Below are 22,264 nucleotides of genomic sequence, written 5' to 3'. Positions count from 1 at the left end.
TCTTTCTTACCTCTAACAAGTAGCATTTCATGTCTAGGCCTCGCAAGGGAAACTCAACATATGTATCAACCTTGTTTCTCAGATATGCTGTCCAGTGAAAGCGTTTCAAGTGTAAGCATAGCACCTGCACGGGGACATCACAAAAGGTGTCTTAGAGGAGGGGGCTGAACTGCTGAACTTGGTGCTGGACACTGCAGTAGCCATGGGGAAGGAGGAGTCTTGGTTGAACCATTATTTCCTTTGACATTTTGTCACACTGTTATTTCCATGCTTATACAAACCTTTGGTAGTTTCTGAATCCAGAATTTTTTGGTGGACTTCTGTTTCTTTTTGCATTTGTGACACATGTACAGCTCTGTCTCATCAAGTTCTTCCAGGTCCGTAAAACTGCGAAGACAATCTAGGAAAAGCAGATACATCAAGTGATTTTTTGTAACATGAAATACAACAAATACATTAATAAGCTGTGCTCATCTGCTGTTGTATCCATCTGAGCAGCAAAAAAAAAAAGCAGTGTAATAATGTTTTAATACAATAGCATGTTGTAACATGCAAACCTTCCTTGTTCCCGAAAGCAGCTAGAAGTAGTTTGAAAGAAAAAAAACAGGCATTCACAAAATCTCCATTTTCCAAACAAGACTCCATCCAACATTCAGCACAACTGCTTTCCAACAAAGACAAATTGCTTTCTAACACAGACTATTCAACTTTTAAAGCTTGTTTGGCTTTAGATACAAAGAGACCAGATACAACAACAGGGTTTTGTTGAGTATTTCATGATTTTCAGCAAGTCTGTTCACAGATCTGTAAAAACTAACATCCTGTAAAAACCAACATCAGTAACAGCACTGCTGCCTGACCTGTATGGATGTGTTTTAAATGCAGAACCCCCAAGAACCATCCTCACTGTGGGCATGGCCCAAACTTCCAAGGACAGAGCCCCAGCAAACACCCACAGGCAACACTGCAGATCAGTGGCTGGGAAGAGTGAACTATGTTAGACATGCTCTGACTAGAAAGAAAATCCTCCTAGGCCCAGTGTGATTTCCTCAGCCAGGCACTCTTACCTCGTAGCGTGCACACTGGTCCACTCTCTTGGTTTTTAGTACGTTTATTTCTGAACTGACTTGGAATATCTAGCGAAAGGTCTAGAAAAGCAATGATTTAAAAAACAAAATTAGGGCTGAATAGAACAATGCCTGGTCTTTTCAGGCTGAAACTCTGGGTCTGTCATGTGACATCTAAATATGTCAGGCTTCAGATTTAATTTTCTCCTCTAAGTCACACGGTATTTGGAACACAACAGGCATCATCTTACCTAGGAATGGGTCAAACTTTCTAGATTCAGTCCCACATATTAGGCAGTTGACTTCATTTTGAAGAATGCCTCCAAAAATGGCAGTGACAACAGTTGATGCTCCATTTCTAGACAAAGCACATCAGAGAAGTACAGTTAGCCAGGTTCCCAACACCTGTCCCATGTTTGGTGCTCCCACCTGCTGATGAACTGGGACTGGGTGCTCCAGGCAGAACAGGCACTGCAGCTGCCCAGGGGCACATCACACCTGTGGTGTCTACACTGCTTTGTCTTGGACCTAAATAAAAGGTGGACTGGGGGGATCTAAGCAGATTCTCAAACTGTCAGTGCTGTGGTACGGTTGGGTGCATTTCTATAGTGGAGCTGTCCCTCATGCTTACACAGCTGTAATTAAGCCTTTATCTGAAACAAACCTTCTCAGCTAGGTCAAGCATATTTTTCTTTCAACTCTACACCCTTTCTTACACGTGCTTCTGACTACTTTGAGCACGTTTCTGCACTTCACTGCAAACGACAGCTTAAGCTGCATTAAGACATGATAAACAATGTTCAAGACCAGCATTTGTTCTCTAAGCTTTCATTTCTCTCCGACTTAATTTTTTTAGCAGATTATGTAATGGGCCTGCTTCTCACAGTCCAGTTTAAAAAACACAGGAAAAAAATTTAAGTTAAGTTACTATACAACACTAAAGCTTGCAGAAACCTGTGTTACTTGCCTGCACTCCACCCACCTCTTTACAGCTCATCTGACTGCTTCCTGAGCAGGAGGAAATAGCCGTTCAACTGAAGTGGTGCATAAGAAGAGAGCATTCACAGACTATTTATTACTTCACTGGAAGCAGTAAAGTGCCCTGGCCAGAAGTGCAGCTTACCCCACCTCACTGTGCATTTGAACAGCCCTTCTTCTCAAGACAAATTTACAGCAGATAAGAGAACAAAAGTTAAATTCTCCTTGGATTTTGAATTCAAAATACTGACAAAACAAAATTGGTTTAGATTTCAAATACATGTCAATTCTACAAATATTTTAAGATTCTTCTGGGGGATTTTTATGCATCAGCAACACAACATAAATGCAGTAAAAAGCACAGTCTGAACTCTAGGCTTTCCCTAACGAAGCGTCTATAAAACCCTGCATCTCTGGCCTGCTCACTCTCTGTCCTAATCAGTATAGAAGGAAAAATTCAAGTTTTCTGTAGGGAATCGAGGACTTAGGGACTAAATGTGCAGGCTAATCTGACAACTTTCCTTCCTGCAGCAAATAGTAGGTTTTCTCTCTCTAAGAATTTCAATCTGAGAAAAAACACAGCTAGGACAGAGGTCAGAAAAAACAGCATTTTGAGAAGTACAGAAAGAGTGAAACACCCAAATTACACCTCTTTCAAGGCACACAGTAGCATGAAAAGAAAAAAAAAAGCACCAACTGTAACTGTCAAGTGATACACAAGATCATTGCAAGAAAACTGACTCCAAGCTATAACCGCACTACTCAGTCATTAATCCAGGAGGTCTGCTGACAATTTAAATATCAAAAATCCTTGTCCATCATTTTCACTCCTGCAGCATTCAGGCTATCTATCACCCTAAGACAATGACATTGTCTGGTGAGAAGAAAGAATTCTACTGGGTATAGAAAATACAGTTTTTTATTTCTGAAAGACAAGTGAATTAAAATGTCTTTACAATGTAGCCTGTATTCTCACTCACACCTGTGAAAACTGCTGATCTAAGTAAGACACTTCATTTTGAAGGCACACAGAGCCTATAGAATGCTTATCTTTATAACCTGCAGTTTTGCACTGCCTAATGTTAGAAGCACTGAAGAAAACTCAAAACCATGCATCCTGAACCTGAAATTTCAGAGCCACCATACAAAGGCATGAAGACTCTGAAGAAATTAAAAACCACTTCTTACATGCAACATTTGTTGCTTGCAGACAGGTTAGAATTTTCTTGCAAGATTACTGAACGTGAAACACCATTGAAGCCACTCTGGAGTTCCAGGTGTAGATGGTCCAAAAGGTAACGCATGAACTCATGGGCATCCTGTTGCTGGTATCCCCTTAAGAGAAAAGGAAACAACAAAAATATTGCTTTAGTGGCAACACACAGCAAGCACCAGGGTCACAGGAAAAAAACCTTTTGCTTGTTTAATCATACTGAGAAGACTTTCCATTTGCACTTATTAGCTAGAAAGTTTTCCAAGTAGCCTCTGGAAAGGCACAGCAACATCCTGACAAATTCAGTGATTCTGATCCTTTGCAGCTTGTGCTCTCTGCATGCCTCTTGTGAGAATGGAGAAGCCTTTCATATATAGTTCAGACAGGAAGAGAAAACAGCAGGGAGCAGCAGACACCTGCCATGTGCTCACAGCCAGGTGTACCAGAGTAGCCATGCTGTTACCTGGCCTCAGCGGGTCCCCCTGTGCCAGGGGCACCCCAGGACTGTGTCCTAGGTAACTGAAATACACAGGGGATGGCAGCAGTGGCTTCTTCATCTCTTTTGGTACTGACTATGTTTGATTTGTGCTTCAGCAGAACTGCTTTGAATCTCATTCAGATATTTGTCCCTACTTTGAATCTGCCAGAGGTTAGGGTCAATATATTGTAATCTCAAACCCGGCAAGATTCAAAAGAAAGACACCACAAAATATATTGTTCATATGGGGTGCAGAGTCAGTATTTCTCAGTGGTTCTCAATCAGTCACTGATCCCAGTCACTTTGGCAGGTACCAGTGTTTGTCTATTTAGTCCCTTCCTTAAAAAAGGCAGGAATTTAGTCTCTAGGTTTGTTTTCCACATGTATGTTCCAGCATCAATATGAAATCTGAAATAATTAGGATGAGAGCACCATTTTGTCTAGAACAAGATCCATGCTCGGAATTGCATACCTTCCCTGCATAACTCATTTTTCTGACAGAGGGAGGTCATGGTGGGGTATCCAGAGCATCACTTGAGCATTTGGATTTGGTAGGCCAGGGCTCCAGTCTCACATGTGCTGTGCCATCAGCAGCAATGCTACTCAATCACCATTATTATTTCACCACTAACAAACCTTACCAAAAGGAACAGAGAAGCAATCATGGTAAAACGTGCCTTTTAAGTTATTTAAGCTAAATCATGCATCAAATTCAACAAACAATTGCTGTTCACTTGCCATTAAGCTACACACTGAGACAAAGCAGGACAGGATACGCAGTGAAACACTGAAAGCTTTGTGCAACACTGACATAAGTATGTGCAGGTAACTGTAGGCCTAAGCTACAGAAATCCCTACACAGCAAAAGCTGGCTTCCCCTCCACCTCCTGTCCATTCTCACAAGCTGTTTCATCAGGCCTCCTCTTTTCCATCTCACTACCCCCAAGTGCTGGCAATAACTGTCAGGTAGGAATGTCTGGGAGATAAATAAATGGGTTTTTAATGCGAGTGCTGAAAGAAAAGAAAATCCTGTAACACTGAGTACCCAGAGGCGGAGAGAAATGCTAATGGACTCACTGCAACAGAAATATGCAACGTGAGGAACACAGATGCATCCTATCAGAGTATTGATAAGAGATAACAGAATAAAAATTAAAATTTTCACCTTGTAGGATTACAGTAATGCTTTTTTCCCAAAACAACAGCTTTAAAATAAATCAAGGAGTCTCTATATAGACATATGGGCAGCACTGCCTACCTTTTACAACAGAAAACCCAGCACACAGAAACTGCTGTGCTTCAACAGGCCACAGTCCTGTACAGCCAAGAATTGGACTTGCTGTCCCAAAGTTGCAAAGTAATTACACATTTGTTAAAACAAAGTAGTAAAACCAAACTCTGTTTCAAAGCTGCACATTAATTGTGCACGGCTTTGAAGTTGCTAAGGTAACAGAGGATTTGCTTACTTTACTGAATACAGATTTCTTCAGTAACCACTAAGCAACCACATTAAACAGACAAAGATTAAATTTATGGAAAGTCTTTCCTTCAGACACCTTTTTGACATGAAAAAAGAGCTTGGCACACTTGCTCTGCAACAAATAAACCTCTGGAATTGTTCCACATTGTTGGCTAATCTCCCGGTGCATGTATTTATACTTGCATATAGGCATGCTAATTATAGATGGAAAATTCTTTGGATTTGTTAAGAAGCATAATTATAGACACAGATCTTTAAAAGGACATATGATATGGACAATGCACTATTTAAAATAAATTACGATGTTAAAGCCCTTCAGCAAAAAGCAGAGATGCTCTGACAGTCTGCTTGTGCAACAAAACTGATGTCAAGTCCACCTGAAGCAATTCAATTCAAGCCCACCCCCAACACTCTTTTTTCCAGTGGCAAGAGGATAGGATAAAAAGAGGATCACTCACCAGGAAAATAGAGCACACTATTTACACAGCAGTAAATCAGCAAAACACACATCCTGCAACTTGGCCTGAGGCTGCAGAACTGCCCTGGCATGCAGCACAACAGCAGCAGGAAGCAGGCCTTGTACAGCAGCTGGAGAGCCCAGAGGCTCTGCAGTTGTACCTGCAGTAACTACAAATGGCATTCTCTGCTCCCTGTTGCAGTGAGAGGCAGAGGGGCACCGAGGGCAGCAGCAGCTTCTTCTATAACCCTCCTCAGGGAGAGCAGCACTCACAGTCCTTCACTTTAACAACCGCAATCTCCTTGGACTAAAAAAACTGAACCCATTTCCAGCTCCTCCTCTCCTGCCCCATCACTTCAGGCTACACAAGCACCCAAAGTGGCTGCTGTGCTGCTAGCCAGCTGCTCTTCCACACATCCATCCATCTGCCTCCTCCTCATCTCCCAGAAGCACACAGGACACAGCTAGAATTTCAGCACTGTTAGCTTTTACAAGGTTCAACTAAGCACTGAACAAATTCCAATCTCCCTGGTTCGTGTGGGAGTGGAGACCTGTTAAAAGCAGCCGACTATTCTCCATTTGATTTTATGAGTTCCCTTATCCATTAAAAGCAGACATGGTCCCAGAAAACTAGGAATAAAAAGGGAAGAGGGAGAACCCCAACAAACAGCACTTTTTCTTTTAAAAACTGTGATAGAATCCAGAGTGCTGAAAACTTACTTGAGAAACTTCAAGGAATAGGATCCTCAGTTGGTCTAACAAGACTTACAGAGAAAACTCTAATAGGGAAATTGGCCAAAGTCATAAGGGATGATGTTTGTTTGCCTATAATGTTTTGGTCACTGCTTCCAACTACTGGCGTAAAACTTCCTTGATTCTCATAAACCAAATGAAACATAACTAGCAGTATGAAGAACAGAATAAAAAGATTTGTGTCCTTTGGGTTATTCATTGAGCAGATGTGTTCACAGCATTGCTTCAGCACTGCTGGAGATGTAACAGACAAGAGAACATCTTTACTATCTGAAAACACGGAGCAACTGTAGTGTTTTTGGTTTGCCAACCTGAGTTTTTAATTTAATACATGAATTAATGTAGTGGGCTTAGTACTGCCCAAATGCCAGAATTATTCATTTTTTGTTGTGACATAAGGATTAGTAGGAGAGCGAAGCAGGCTCAAAACTTTAAAGGGTATAAAGGAAACTTTATTAACAGAACTAAAAGAAGAATAGTAAGAAATCAGAATAAGCCTTCAGAACACTTTCCTTGCAGCTCTTCTTTCTTTTCTCTCTGACAACATAAAGAGACAAAATTCGGTATTTCAGTCAGTTTATTACTTTTAAAATAATCTTTCTTCGGTCCACTTAGGGAGAGGAGTGTTTCTTGCCATGCCATGTAGACATTTTCACAAGAAACAGTTTTCATGCTTTTAATTTTCATGAATAGCAGCCACCAGGAAATTTACAATCCTGAAGTCTCTCCTATGTTTGGTATTTTTTTCACAACTCCTACCATTTCAGTTTATTGTCATTTCAATTTATTGGGGAGCAGTTTCAAGGATGAGCTATTCTAGTATAGAGACAAAAGTTTTCGTCATCTATTTTTGGGAATCAGAAGTCTTCTTCCTCTTCTATCCCTAGGGCTAGGTTTTTCACCACTTTCATTTCTCTCTATTTAAGCTTTTCATCAAATCAAAGCTTCTTCGACATCTGCTTGCTTTAGTAGTAGAGCTCCTGCTCATGGCTGTGATTAGAACACTCCAATGCATTTTATGAGTTATAGGGAAAAAGAGTCTGATACAGTAATTATATCTTCATCATAGCTTTTTAAGAGCATTTCAGCTTAAGACTAAGGCATTTTTTCTCATTTGGTTTTTGGCACTTTTTTTAATTGATGTTGGGGTCTTTATGTTGTTCTTTTTCCGTGCTTTCACTTTTTTGAATTGGGAAAAGTGGTGCTCGCACGTTTGTCTTTAAGTAGAATTTTATGGCAGTGAAAGAGTTAATATTATTTGGGCTTTGCATTAGGAAATGGCTTTTTGTTGTTGGTCACATGGTTTCTGTCAGGCAGTAGCTGCAGAGGCTCATGGCATTGATTTCAGCTGTTTCTGCACTTCTGAACGGGATTATGTTGTTTGCAGTGATTTCACAGAGGCATATGTAGTTTTTTAAAGGAGTTTAACAGGGTGTCAATATTTAAAGTTAGCTAGTGATTGGTTTTGTCAGGTTTGAAGGAAGCTGTTAAGGTTTTTATAGGGAATTACTTAAGTAGTTGGTGGATTTTTTCCTTAACTAACAACCAAATTATATTAAACTATGACATCAACTTACCTGCATCACAATATATCCTAACAGGTTTCAGTGCTCCTTTGAAAGAGGTTCGGGAGCCAGGACAGGGAGACCTTGGAGAGGAACAATACTTGGGTTTACTTGGGTAACCTTTTTCCCTTTCTCTTTATTATCTGTTTTCTCAGTATGGGCCCAAAATGCTTATTATGCACAGGATTTTTCTCTTATAGTCCTTATATCACATCCAGCTGGTGACTACTGTATTTTGAGAGAATCAAGGAAGTTTCAGCCAGTATGTTTGCATTTAAGCCTGCAGGTGCTGTATCTTTTTTAATCTGACTACATAATTTTCTTACTGTAGAGCCAAGCCTGGGTTCTGTCAACACACCACACTTGGCACTTACCTACCACTCAACAGGTTGATTCTTCTGGAGCACTAGCTCAAAGGTACAACTACCACTGTTTCTCATTTGAGATCGCTGTCCTCTCTGATACTGCTACCATGTGGTAGAAGAAAAAAGCAAGCAGTACCGATGAACAGAAAACTGTTGATCAAAGCAAAGATTCTTTTCAAAGCACATCTGAAGGCATATGGAAAGCTGTATAGAGTGCATCCTATTTTAGAGTAGGACCCCAGCAATATGTGGTTGCAATCAAGAATTGTTATTAAAAAAAAACAAAAAAAACCCAACACTTACCTAAAATTTGGCATTATTTTCCAAACAACGTAAAATAAAGACTCTGGACTAAATGCTGTTTGGCTTCCTTGCCATAAAGCACAGAGTGTCTTTCTGAATTCTTCCACAAGTGAACTGTAAAGAAAGTAAGAGCTGGTGTTTAATGTGGGTTTGTGTTACAACCCTTAGAGCTTTACTTGTTCAATGGTACAAGTATCAGAAATTAGCAGGGTTAAGACTGTAGTGACTGGGTAAATATCCTTTCCAGTATCTTCAAACATCTTACATCCAAAATGCTACCCATAATGTTGAAGACATACATCTTAGAAAAATTACATTTCAGATGTTCAGGACTCATGCAAACACTTGTGCACTGTTTGCCATTTTAGTGCAGACTCTGCTAACATTATCCCTTTAACACTTGCTCTAACAACCTACAGATCATGAATCTCTTACTCCTGCATTTTTAGCAGCAGTAGATTGACTTGCAGTCACATCCCCATGACGCTGTTTTAGCTGGAATTCAGTAGCATGTCTGCAGCACGTATCAAGAGACTTTTTAACATGATTTAACAAGTCACACTCCAGCACTACCTGACTGCCTCTCCCTGCAGCATCAGACCTGTAACAGCAAGCTGCAAGCAATACAAGTTTCCTTCTTTGAGGCAATTCTTCTTCTGTGCCCCTGTCCCCTGTGAATTGTGCAGTATCAAGTGCCCAGTGTCCCCAGCAGCCCACACTTGCTGTTTCCAGCACAGCTCAGAGCTCACAAGGCACACACAGCTTACACATTGTTATCCCCCTGGCTCCTGGTGTGGTAAGTTCGCCGCCCGGCCGTCTTCCCATTCCTCAGCTCCACCGCAGGCAACTCCTTGAAGTAACAGCAAAACTGCTGAATGTTACTAGGAAAAAGGAAATAAGAATGAAATCCTTAAAGGGCAGAGAAAAAGAATATTATGTACTCTAGAGCTTGTTCTTTGAAGTGCATGAACACCACTTCATGCACTGATACAGGATGGCAATCACAAACAGTTCAAGAGACAAGAAACACTACGGCAAATACTTTGTCAGTTACTAAGCAGACCTGCAAATACCACTGTCATCCCAGCTTCCTAAAGTCGTCATATTTTGGCTCTGCTTTGACTAAGAGATACCCTGCCAGACTGACCTATCATTTCCTAACAACCCAGACTTGCATCTGCTGAGGAAGGGAACGTATTTCACCAGCCTCAGCAGTGAAGGGGCAATCTCCTGTTCTGCCCAAGACATGGCAGATTTCCTCTGGAATGCTGTATCACAGAATCACGTGCCTCACACCATCAAACACAACTTTATCAACCCATGCACACTCACTCCTGCAAATCTAGGTGCACTTCTGTCCAGTGGAAACTTGCCAAATCCCCCTGCCCAATGCTCCAGCACATGAGCCCCCCAAGAGGGGTGGGAGAGCTGCAGAAGGTACCTGAGTGACTGAAGGATTGCGTTCATGAAACAAGTGTTCCCCAGGTTCCGAAGGCCTGTGGCACAAAGGGCAGTGGTGCTTCCCTAGAATAAAAACAGGTAGGTTAAAGAAAGATTTATCATTGCTCCACCACTTCTCCCCCTCCAAAGTCATCACTGTTGGATCAGCACAGAGCTGAACAACAATGAACAACACTGAGTGCAGCTGCAAAGCCAAAGCAACCACCTTGACAACTCAAACTGCCCTGAAACTCCATCTTGACATGAAAACTATTTGTTACTCATTCCTGTCACGGGAAGACTATACGTCTTCCTGTGCAAATAAAATTAGAATAGGACAACACAGAGTTAGTCACAAGCTCTTATTGCCAAGGATTTGTGTGTATGTATGTTAAATATTCAAACTCCAGTAGTGTCCAGTGAGAACTGGACAGCCATTTCCCTACAGTGCCTTTGAAAAATGAAAGTACTAATCCTCATCCATCTTTTCCCCATGGCTAATATGCACGGTGTGGCCACCTCCAGGCTCTTTTTAAGTCACCAAGTCACTAACACTAGTCTGAGTCTCAGTGGGGTTCTGTGGTGGCCAGAAGGGTTTTTGAAAGACAAGACAACAGCATTTATTTATCAAATAAATAGTCAAGTTAGACTGTGCAAAGAAAAGGGAAAGAGTTGAAAAAGAAGCATTTACACACCATTTACGGCCTAGAACAATGAACCCACAGATGAGCTTGCTTTTTGTCAAAATTATCTCCAGGGTGGGTGGGGAGGAAAGGGAAGAAAAATGTGGACAATGTTGTATTTATGATTCTAGAATCTGCAACACTTGGACAAATTCCACAGTCCACAAAATACCACACTGGAAGTTAATCAAATTTCTGGGCATTCTTCATTGTTCTAACAGAATGCAAAAGCTGAGCTATCTTTTAGTATCCCGAAGTGCAAACACCACAATGTCCTGAGCACATTCTTCTCTCACTCTTGCCCCAAGTGCCACAGAACAGCACTAATGCACACAGCATTGCCACTGCAGTTCAAGATAATGTTTCAACATGCCAACAATTAGAAGATAATATGTTGTTAGAGGCAATACTGAAGTATTAATAAGACTGACAAAACAGCACATAGCAGGAAGAATAAAATAAGCATTTAGTTCATGCTTTCTAATTCTGTCTTGTCCTTATCTAAACGTTGCCTGGAATTTTTCTTCTGGTTTTTACTGGCTTTGAGCTTGCCAGACAATGATGCTGTGTACTGCCATAGCAAGAAAGCCCCACTATTTCTCCCAGGCTTCATCAGTCTCTGTGAGATTGGGACAGTATAGCAGCACATTCAGACAACACTAAACTGAGTACAGTAGTGCATTTTTAAAGTAATGAAACCTCTCCAGACTTTGCCAAACAGCAACCAATTGCTTTGCTCCGCCCCAGGCTCTTATTTCATGTCCTCTCATTCCTATGGATGAAGGAGCTGCTGCTCTAGCTCCCTTTGGTGACACTGCTGTCCCACAGCCCAGAAGCTCTGCTCCATCTCTCCCCCATTTTCCCAAGGGTGAAAATGAAGCAGATGAATACAGCTGGGTCAGTATCTCACCGCCCTCAAATTCTGGGAGAAATTAAAAATAAGAAACTCCCTTAATCCAATCTGTGCAAAGGAGACATCTGACTTGGAACATTCTTTGTCTGGAAGAAAAGATGCAGCCCTTCAGCCATCTAGCCAGGGCTGGATCCTTCTCTACTGGGTGCTGCCCTGCAGATCTGAAGTTAAAATATCAGGAAGATGAAATGGGGAGAAGAAAATCTTAAAAATAGTCCATAGTTCCTCCTGAAAGCAAGTTTTACTATGGTTTTTCAAAAATACTGGTAACATGTTTTACTTTTTCCTAACAATTACTCTTAGCCTCCCCTCAAAAGAGTGTACCTCCTCCTTTGCCTTCTGCACATGGGAGAATAAAAAAAAACAAAAAAAGACTAAAGCCACTTTCCTGCTTAGAAAAGCAAAGCTCCATCTTGAAACTCTTCTAAAGCCCAGGAAAGCTCACAGTCTACATCAACAGAAATACAGCAGTGTATGAGCCATGCTTGTGTGTGAAGGGGCTTTTTTTGGATGTGTGGTCAGAAGATGCTAAAGTGCACCAAGCAGAATCTGGGTCTAGGCCAACTGTAAACCTCAGTAGGTTTACAAAAACCCTTTGAACTGACTGTACCAGATCTATTATACTTACATTTACTTTCAATAACTTGCTGTTCAGAGATGAGTTTTCCAATAGTTTTCTTTTCCTATGTCTGTCTGATGTAAAGGCTGAACTGTTGGAAAGCAATTAAAAGCTGTTATTTACCACAAAAAGAATGCGTTGTGTGGAATGGACCAGAGAAAATCAACTCATGTTCCACAGAGTGATTCCATCTGTCACCAGCTGTCACCGACAGCAAACAAACTCCCCATTGCTGCAAAGTCTGAAATTGGCTGCACCTCCCTCTGGGCACAGCCCCACAAACCACCCAGGGAGTTAATGCAGGACATTCTGCCCAGGGATGTGTGGCCTCAAGAGTGGCCTTATTAGCAGTCATAGTGGCCTTAGTCACAGTCATTAGTGGCCTTATTAAAATAGTCATCATTTTCCTAGGTCAAAGAAATTAAATACTTCTGTCAGGAGAATCATCTAAGCCTTTAAGAATTCAACTTCAAAAAAATCCAGACGAAGTTACCAAAAAATGAAGAATATGTGGAATTTTAGCACTTATGTATCATAACTGACTTCTCTTACTTAAATAAAAATACATGAAATTGTAACATTTGTGTAATTCTAAGTTACAAAAACAACCACTTAGTCTTTTGCACATCAATAGAAATTAATGGCCCCTCCAATAAACCAGTTGATGATTTCTCTCTAATTTGATTATGACATCATAGCTCATTTCAGGGTTTGGTCGGTAGGTTCCCCACCCGCCTTTTTTTTTTTTTTAATTAAAAAGCCCTCCAAGCATTCAAAAACCACCATTACACAGAATGGAAGCCTGCACTGTATCTTTCACCTCCTAAGAAGTTATATCACTTGGATGTTTCCAATTTGCTTCTCATGTACAAGGCCATGACAAGGCCATCAAAAGAGGATGGAAAATAATGAAAACATTAATATAACCTACCAAGTAATCCATACACTGCTTAACTCAGGGAGGAACCAGAAATTTCCCCAGATCACAGCAATTTCTTAGAAGGAGTCCTGTGTGGACTCGGGGATATTCTGATGTATTTGGAGGCACTGAATGCACACGTATTTCCCCCTGGCATTAGGTAAGATTTCCAGGATGACTGTGCAAGCACTCTTTGCTCTCAGGCCTGGCCACAGCACACAGATCACCCAGACCAGATTATCTGCTTTCCAGTGGAACAGCACCAGACAAAGGAAAAAATGTTTCTTCTGTGCAGTTCCAAGTTCATAAGACTTCTTAATCTTTTTGTCAGCACATCAAACTATACAATTAATATGAAGACTACTTCCACCTACACTTCTTGAATTTCACTGATAAAAAAAGCTAATTCTGTTTTTTTGACAAAGCTCTGACAACACTATTTGCTTCATTCTGAAAAATCTCTCTCATTTATATGGAAAAAGACAGGAATTATTGTTTAGGTAGAAATACTAGCATCATCATATGCTGCTTCTGCAAGATTCACTGTGTAAGAAACAAGATCATGATCAATCAAGTCCATTTGTTCTGCACCTCTGCTTCTCAGTGATGAAAAGATTTTTAAACACAGTGTCAGACATAGAAGGATTAAGACATGTAATTAGATACACATACACAGATGAAACAAATACTACTTAAATGATGCACTATTACAAGTCTGCCCAAGGCAGTCTGGATGCAAACAAATTACTTACTTTTCCAAGTTCTGTAGGTGCTCTCTGACCTTCTGTACCAGGCCCAGCTTGGTATCATTGACTACAAAATCATCACAGCGATAACTGCAAGAAAAACATTTTTCAGAATATGCAAAACACCCCAGTGAAGCAGATCAAACCACATAAACCTACCTGTGGAAAACAACAAAGGGATCCCGTGAAAGTCTGTGAGGAGAACCGGGGAGCACAACACCTCCCACTGAGAATCCCTCTCCAGCAAAAGAGGGTACAGGAACCATCTAGTTACCTTCTAATGGGTTTTCTTACAGTTTAGTTCTTTATTAGAAATCAAAAGCATGAGGTACTGCCTGACCCAAGGCAGAATTCCAGTACAACAAAAACTGAAACAGTATAACCAAAAGCAGACTAAGTAGTCTATCCACATATTCATCTGAAAAGACCAACTGTCCCCCTGATAAACAGAATACCAAGCTTTATTAATCTTCAAACTATTTTAACATTGTAAAGTTATCGCCTATACCTGAAGTGCTGAACAGATACAGATAAAAGTCTGTGCTACTGAAAAAACACCAGTGAAGATGGACTAAGAAATCACTTGAGTTTTCCAAAGTCATGTCAGAAGTCTGTGGCAACTTGCACCTTGTGCTTAACCACAAATATTATTCCATCACTCATCAGTTTCTGTATATAATGTGAAGTGTCAAATTACAGCTTCAAATTTGGGCAGGCAAGTGAACATGTCCTGTGAGGAAAACTAACTTTGGATATGTTTAATATCGGACTGCAGCTACATCTCTCCTTTCCCTTTGGCACAAGAGTGACTCAAATGCAGAATACATTATCACCACCTCAGGCTATTCCTCTGCTGGAGCAGATCCACATTTGCTTCTTAATTTAATGAAGCTACTGACTTCAGGCACAACTGGAATTCACAACACTCTTTGCTGTCATAAATCTGCAGTATTGTCAGTGTTACTTCGAACGCTACATTCTTGAAAAGGCTACAGAGTTGAGAAAGTAAAGGTCCTTGCCACTGAATGGTGTCCCTAAGGTCAGTGTTTTCTGATTTTTGCCACTGAGAAATTTATGTGACCCTCAAGACATCCAAACAATGCACACAGCAGCTATGGGTACTTACAGAAGATCTAGAAATTAGTAAGATTACCAGGTTTTTTTTAGTTTGGAAGGGGCAAGAAGTCTGTTAATGTGCTTCTTTTTCAGCCGTATCTTAGGTAGTCCTTGTCAGCTTTTTCAGCCACCATCTACAAAGACCTAATGAGGTGCTCCTGTATTTGCCACTCCCATGGCACATGAGCCCAGACACCTAAATCCACACTGTGGGACTCCTGAGCAGGGGCACCCTGGCTGCACCAGCACAGTCAAGTCTGCTACTAATGCTGGATTAGCTACTGTTGAAAAAGCAGGGCATGGAAGCAGATACAAGCTCACAGAAAGCCTCTATGAGATACTATTGCTGAAAGATGATTTCACTGCTCCCATGTCTAGAAGATCAGATTAACCTTATTTTTACATACCAATTTAGCACTTGCCCCAAGATGGAAGAATAAAACCAAATACATCAGTAAATGTCAGGGTCCTTCCAACACTGGAAAAGTAATTGTAAATTCACTGAGAATCAAGACAAACTTCTCTTTTTAATGGGTAGTTTTTTTTAAACCACCTCTCTTGCAACACTGAGGATTCAGCACTACTATTAGAAGTACCTGCATTACCTCCAATCTTTTTTTGGATAAACCAAGTAAACAGATTTAGAAGTAGTTTATGTTTTAGGAACTCCAATTTGCTAAGCCCACACACCTTAAGGGTAAACTGCTGAGAAAGTATATCCTATATGTCAAGATGGCATTCAAAACAGCTGCTTAATTTGTGATCCTTAGTATTAATGCAAATTAACAAACAGCTTTTTTGGGTACAGCAGCTCTACAAGATGCTTTAAGAGCAGCAACACAGAACAAATTCTGTTCTTGCAGAGGGTCTGTTATATGGCTTAGCACAGCATTTTCCTCTATATGCTCTATTTTTAGTACCTCTGCTACCTCCAAGGCCTGGCCTCATTTGCATCTAAAGTGGCACTGAGCCAGTGAATGTATGCACTGCTCTGGGAACAGGAGCACTTAGTGCTGTTACAGGGCTTAGAAGAGAGAGAACTTCATGCTGTGTCTAAAAGCCCTGACTATATCTGAAGAATTTGAAGGACACAAAAAATTAAGAAAAGTCAGGTTTCCATAGTTATGCCAACACCTTGTATGAGTAAACAAAAATGTCAAGTTCTACTCTCTGAATAAAAGGCCTTTTTAATTTTTACTCTTCTTATTTTCACTGACGGTAGAATGCAAAATAATAGTACTAAGCAATCTCATTTTCTAATGCTCATGGCACCAGCACAGTAAAGTCTGGTTTGTTTTTTAAAGAGAACCATCTTCACAGATACTACAAAAGGATTTTTCTAAGTCCTTGACAGTTGGCTATTTTTACACCACCCACGAACACACACACACCCCTGACACAACTGTACCCCTTTAAGGGATAACAAGGAGGGCAATGGGTGAGAAATCTGAGCTGCAAACTGTGTCTGGGATTAAATGAATACAGGAAACATATTACACAAATATATAAACAGGGGAGCCTTTCTTCTTCTGTGCCAGCTGTCTGTGCACTAGCAGAGAAAATCAATTTACAGGAGTCCTCTTTCAGGAAAGCAGGGTTCTTATATGTATCATTTTACTTCTCGTGCACAAAAAACCAACTAACATAGAATGAGAAAGCATCCTATCATAGTTTCAAGACAAAAAAGATCGGCACTTCTGGCTAACTCTGTATGTATTACTTTAGAACTAACTGAAAGGCTGATTACCTCCAAAAAAGTGGGACTCTCTTTTTCTCAGCAGTTAAGGACAAAAACGTAATTTAGCCTAAGGGTTTAGTATTGCATCTATTGTCTCAAAAGTGACAGAAGACTCAAGAAGAGAGTTGTACTCTCATAATAAATAAAATATTAAAAAATTCTCTCAACTCTTCCACTGGTAAGACTGAGCAGTTGAATAGGAGGACTGAGTAAGCAAACAACAAAACCCTCTGGAAAGACTGCATGACATGTTATGGTGTAGCCAAAGGAAGGCAAAGGATCAAATGCTCCATTCTCAGAGAGCCTATACTGGCCAGTTCACTGCTGCTATCTTGCAATCCAAGGAACACAGTAAATCGGGATCCACAAGATAAAAATGGAGGAAGAGTATCCTACCCAACTTTGTGCAGTAAATAGAGCAAATAAGAGTACAAAAGCCAGCACTGCATCAAAGTATCTGCATTATTTTTACAGTAGAAGTAAAATTCAATTAAGTCTTAGGATGGTATTTTATTGACTTTCAAATTACTGAGGCAGCCCAGACTAGTAGCATAAAATATTAATCTTTACATAGAAAGTTCACTTAAAAGAAACATCATGGCATAACCTTAGCACTGTCTACTGGATTCATGTCTATACTGCAGCTCACAAATAGCCTTTCAAAGCTATTGAAAGCTCATTCACCCTCCACAATAGTTAATTATATCTCAAATTTACCCAACTATTTGCTTTAACCAGTAGTCTCCACAGCACTGCTCAAAATAAAGGGGGGAAAGTTGATCTGGATGCCTTCTGCTTCATCTTTAAACTTCTGTGCTTACTTCAATTGGGTGCAGTAACAAATTGCAGTATCTTTCCCTGATAATCATGTGGGAAAAACCTGAAATATCCTAAATGAAAGCAAAGATAAACTGCTTTTTAAACTTGTTCAGCTTCACATTAGCACAAAGTTGTAATTTGCTGGTGAATTACCCACAACAGGAACTCCCCAAGGCAAAGCTGGCTACAATTAGTTCCAGCTCATCCATAGATGACTCAGCCCTTGACTACAGCAGAAAGGACATCACATGCTGAACTGCTTCCCTTCTGTGCTCCCACAAACACACACCTCTGCAGGTGCAGGTCTGCCTGCCCTCCCAGCACAGCTGGGGTCACTAACAGATCCCACAGCCCCCAGTCTGGCTGTTGGTATTTTGCAATGCCCATGCAGGGGTTTGGGATAAGGTCAGCAGGATGCTCAGACTTGCTGCTGTAACTCATCAAGCCTCAGCAAGTTGGGAACACTATGTGTCACAATGGAGATATAATAAAAAAATCAAACACCCTGCTAAAATTCCTCCACAGATTATTACCTTCAGAATGACTGGAAGACAGAGCATAATTCAAACAAAACAGAAAACCACAACATAGAACTCAGCTGTTCAGTATAATACTCAGTATTATTTAGGAAAGTGAAACTAGCTTCCCACAGCTGTTGTAATGCTGATAACTTGTGCATAAGTATCCCTCAGAAAACTTGACTGTTTTCTCATGTATTCACATGGGGCAGATAAAAATGCTGGTCATTAAAATAAAATGCAAATAAAAGCAAAATTCCTCTACATCACTGTCATGGTTAAACCATGACAATCACAAAGCTACTCAAACCCTTCTTCTATGCTTAAATGCCTAGAGCTGCTTCCACCATCATCTGAGTAGTTTCTGAGTTGCTCCAACAACATTTCTTCAGTGAAATCACCTAACTGGGGTTTTACTTGCAGGGGATAAAAAAATACTTGTTACAGAAGCACTCCTCATAAAACTGGATACCCAAATTCAACAAACAGATTTTTTTTCCCTGATGAACTATCCAAAAGACACCCAATTATTTTAACAAAATATCAATTAGAGAAGCCACATGTCCAATAACTTTACAAGACCATAACAGGGATTTCCCTGAGATTTACACTGCTCAAATCTTGCACTGTCACACTGCACAAGTAATAACACACATGAGAAACTGTGGAGCACCTGCAAATGCAGAAGCACAGGTTTGCTTACAGGGGAAGAGGATGGAGGATGCTGAGGCAAACAGCAGTGCTTTCCATTGCCTCCAGTCTTTGCCCTCTGGGGAACAAGGACAGTGAGGAACCCAACATTAGCAGCATCAACATCAAGCTTCCCTAAACAGTGCTTATCACACTGCAAGAGCCCCACAGAAGGAATTAGCCCAGGCCATTGTGCTGTTTGAAGAAACATTTCTGATTCTTTTCCTTACTCTTGCCAGAGACTTGATGCTGCTTCCCAACAGGATCCGTCACTTTCCCAGACTCACAGAAGGTACACATGCAAACACAATTGAGTTCAGAGCTCCTGGGCAGGAATTACAGTGTAATAGTTTGCTTTCTGAATCCTAACAAATAAAGGATATGTGAAAGGCTCTCCAGCTTGATGGAAGGAATAAGGACAATCAAACAGCTTTTGCAATTAAGAGGTTTGGGTTTCCACATACCCCAACGCAAACAGAAGCAACTCCAAACATTGTAACACTTATTTCAGAAAGTTTCTTCTGTTTAAGACATTTGACATGTGAGAGTTTAGTTACAGCCAGTGCTACAATACACATGAAAAAGCAGTGTTCCAAAAAGACAGGTCTGAAAATCAAAAGATGAAATGCTCCAAAATGTGTGTAACATAATGCTGCACAAGAGTCTGATGTTTTCACCTTCTAATATACAAATGGTTGTCAAATTACAGTGTTTAAACCCTTACCAGTATGTACTGTAACTACTGCAATCCATACACACAGTATGCTGAATTTTCTCCTGCTTTTCTGTTTTCTTATGATTGGTCATAGGAATCTGTGCATCTTCATAATGCTTTTTTGCATGGCCGTTCACATATCTAAAATAAATGTAAAAGAAAGAAGTTTATACTTCTAAACATCTGATCAACATTCATTTAAAAAATAGGAAGAGGCACCCAACATTTACATCAGCATTAAAAAGGACAATTCACGTGTGTGAAAACACTGCCTAAATTTTCCAACATTTTCCCCCTTTACTCTCTCCTACGGTCCAAATTAGCCCCTCTACCTCCTTGACCAAACCCCAGGATGTGTGCTCTAAACAGACTAATGCACTTCCACAATGGAAAAAAATCCTTAACTCTCTTTTCCCATATCTGCAGTGCAGTTGGTTCCCTGTACTGCTTTCCCATATACTCTTCTTACAGCTCTACTTTTTTTTCCCCCTGCACTTGTGTTTGGGATCCCTTTGACAGACTGCTGACCCCCATTTTCAGCTTTCCCATTCTGCAGCATGTTACAGTCATTGAGTTCATGAACTTGAAGGGCTCTGGAGCTTGTGGTTACATAACAGAATAAGAAATGTAAAATCCTGCAGCTCTGCTGCTGACACAATGAGCATTTTCATGCTCAAAGTTTGAGATATAGGAAATTAAGCACCTTCGATTAAAAAAAAAAGAATTTCCATTATAAATGCAAGAGCCCTAAGGTATATTTTATCTTCTTATTCAATTATTTTCCATTCTAAGGATAGGAGCAGTTTGGAAAGACAAAACAAACTGCATACATAACTGACTCAATGTCTACCAACTACAGATAACAAAGGCCATTTGTGGACAGTAGTAATTTTTTTTAAGATTAATAATAATTAAAATACTTCATGGTATGCAATGGTGTACAATAAACAATTGAAATATCTCCCCCTCTCTTAGCTCTCACCAAGTATAAATTTATTAAATAAATCAATAGAGAGAAAAAAGGGTTGGTGTCAAAAACTGAGTAAGACACATTAGCACTTAGTGCTACCCAGATCAAACAAACAAAACCTGGAATTCATTCAATCCACTTTAAAAGACAAAGTCACTAAGCATAATGATGCTTTCCCAGAATAACAGCACACCAGCACAGATGTTACCAACAGATGAAAACATGTTCACATCTCAGAAACTGTCTGAATGGCAACAGGTAACTGCATTCCACTAATATGTGCATCTCAAACATTTATGTAGCAACACATTTTCTACAACTGTCCTGACACATAAATAAGAGCATTTGACTATATAATTCCTCTACAATTTATTTGGTGTACTTCAACTAATACAGACATCAAGGTGAAGCTTGAAGGAATTCTGATGGCAGCTGCCTTCTTACATGCTGTGGCAATAACTTTAGGTCTGAAACTACACTGCAGTACATTCAAGCTATTTACAGTCTCAGCTGAATAGTTGCTGCTTCTCTCAAAATAAGCTGTGCCAACTTGTGGCTTTGCCACAATTTTTATTGTATTTGTCTTATCACACAAGAAACATCTTCCACTGAATGGAACTTTACGATAACCCACTAACTTATCAGTTCTTCACACAATTTTTGAACTGAACAATCACATTTACTGTCCACTTTACTTTAAAAACCCAATTAAATAAAACCCCCATATCTTGAGTGTAATCTCTGGACTCTCATAAAGTAGCAAGGAACCATGTTAAGCATAAACACACAATATTAAATAAGAAAATGAAAGGTCTATTTCAGGGAAATTTTGAATGAACTGCCTCAGAGTCAAACAATAAAGGAGAAAGATAAAGGTCTGATTAAAAGATTTGCACACTAACACTGTACCCACCTTCCACAATGGACACTCGAACACGTCAGACAGACCCAGGGACTTTTATTTGACCGGCACACTATAAAAAATTTTTTAAAAAAACGTGTCAAATGAATGAAGTCTACTTGATTTTAAAATACAATACAAAATATCAGGACAAAAACACTGGCAAACCTTCCAATTCTTTCTTTTGGCTTTTAATAACAGTCCAGTGAACACAGGATAAAAAGCTACAGCACTTCTTGTTTCATAAAACTTGTTCTACAAGAAACCATTTTAAAGAAGGTGTTGCAAGAAAGCCTGGCAATCTGATAAGAAGCACACAGAATAAATTACTGTGCAATGCACAGTATGATAATACTCACCACCTATACAATGTGCATTCCTATGTTGCAGTGTTGGTAAAGAACTTAACCATAATGACTTCAGCCTCAGTCCTGCACAAGCAGCTGGAAAGTTAAAATGTAACACCAGTGCTGTGCCTCACAATCTACTAAAAGGCATCAGATGTTATCTAAATTTTTCACTGTCAGATTTCAAGTCAAGAAAATTTAAAACATGGATGTTTTAAGGTAAAGGGCTTAAACAAAAAATAATGTGGCAAACACTAAAAATAAGATGAAACACCATCCCAGGACAGAGCCACAGAAATGGGATAATGCAACTCTAACTCCAGCCCAGCATCAGGTCACTGAAAGAGGGATGCTATAAAATACAACGCTTAGATTTGAATGACATAAAATTGTTAATAACTATCCATTAACACAGAATCTACAAAAATAATATTACACTTTCAAATACTCAACTAATATGATAAGAAAATG

The 22,264-nt window shown here is 40.0% G+C and overlaps 1 protein-coding gene across 3 annotated transcripts in view; it reads right to left on the bottom strand.

The window, feature by feature from the left end:
- The window catches only part of USP3 (ubiquitin specific peptidase 3), a 42,424-nt gene that overhangs the window by 5,355 nt on the left and 14,805 nt on the right, over positions 1 to 22,264 (bottom strand). For 2 of the 3 annotated variants that reach the window (XM_062501621.1, XM_062501624.1), the window contains exons 2-13: positions 21,459 to 21,519; positions 19,585 to 19,716; positions 13,986 to 14,069; positions 12,324 to 12,405; positions 10,101 to 10,183; positions 9,427 to 9,540; positions 8,660 to 8,773; positions 3,234 to 3,380; positions 1,319 to 1,425; positions 1,068 to 1,148; positions 282 to 400; positions 11 to 124 (exon numbers count right to left, since the gene is read on the bottom strand). In XM_062501621.1, the coding sequence (XP_062357605.1) occupies positions 11 to 124; positions 282 to 400; positions 1,068 to 1,148; positions 1,319 to 1,425; positions 3,234 to 3,380; positions 8,660 to 8,773; positions 9,427 to 9,540; positions 10,101 to 10,183; positions 12,324 to 12,405; positions 13,986 to 14,069; positions 19,585 to 19,716; positions 21,459 to 21,519 (1,238 nt within the window). The remainder of the gene's footprint in view (positions 1 to 10; positions 125 to 281; positions 401 to 1,067; positions 1,149 to 1,318; positions 1,426 to 3,233; positions 3,381 to 8,659; positions 8,774 to 9,426; positions 9,541 to 10,100; positions 10,184 to 12,323; positions 12,406 to 13,985; positions 14,070 to 19,584; positions 19,717 to 21,458; positions 21,520 to 22,264) is intronic. The other variant, XM_062501622.1, reaches the window with a different exon arrangement.

The sequence above is a fragment of the Cinclus cinclus genome, chromosome 13 (genome assembly GCF_963662255.1).
Source record: "Cinclus cinclus chromosome 13, bCinCin1.1, whole genome shotgun sequence".
Classification (NCBI taxonomy): Eukaryota; Metazoa; Chordata; class Aves; order Passeriformes; family Cinclidae; genus Cinclus; species Cinclus cinclus.
The sequence above is the reverse complement of the archived record's forward strand: the minus strand, read 5'-3'. Positions and strand labels throughout refer to the sequence as shown.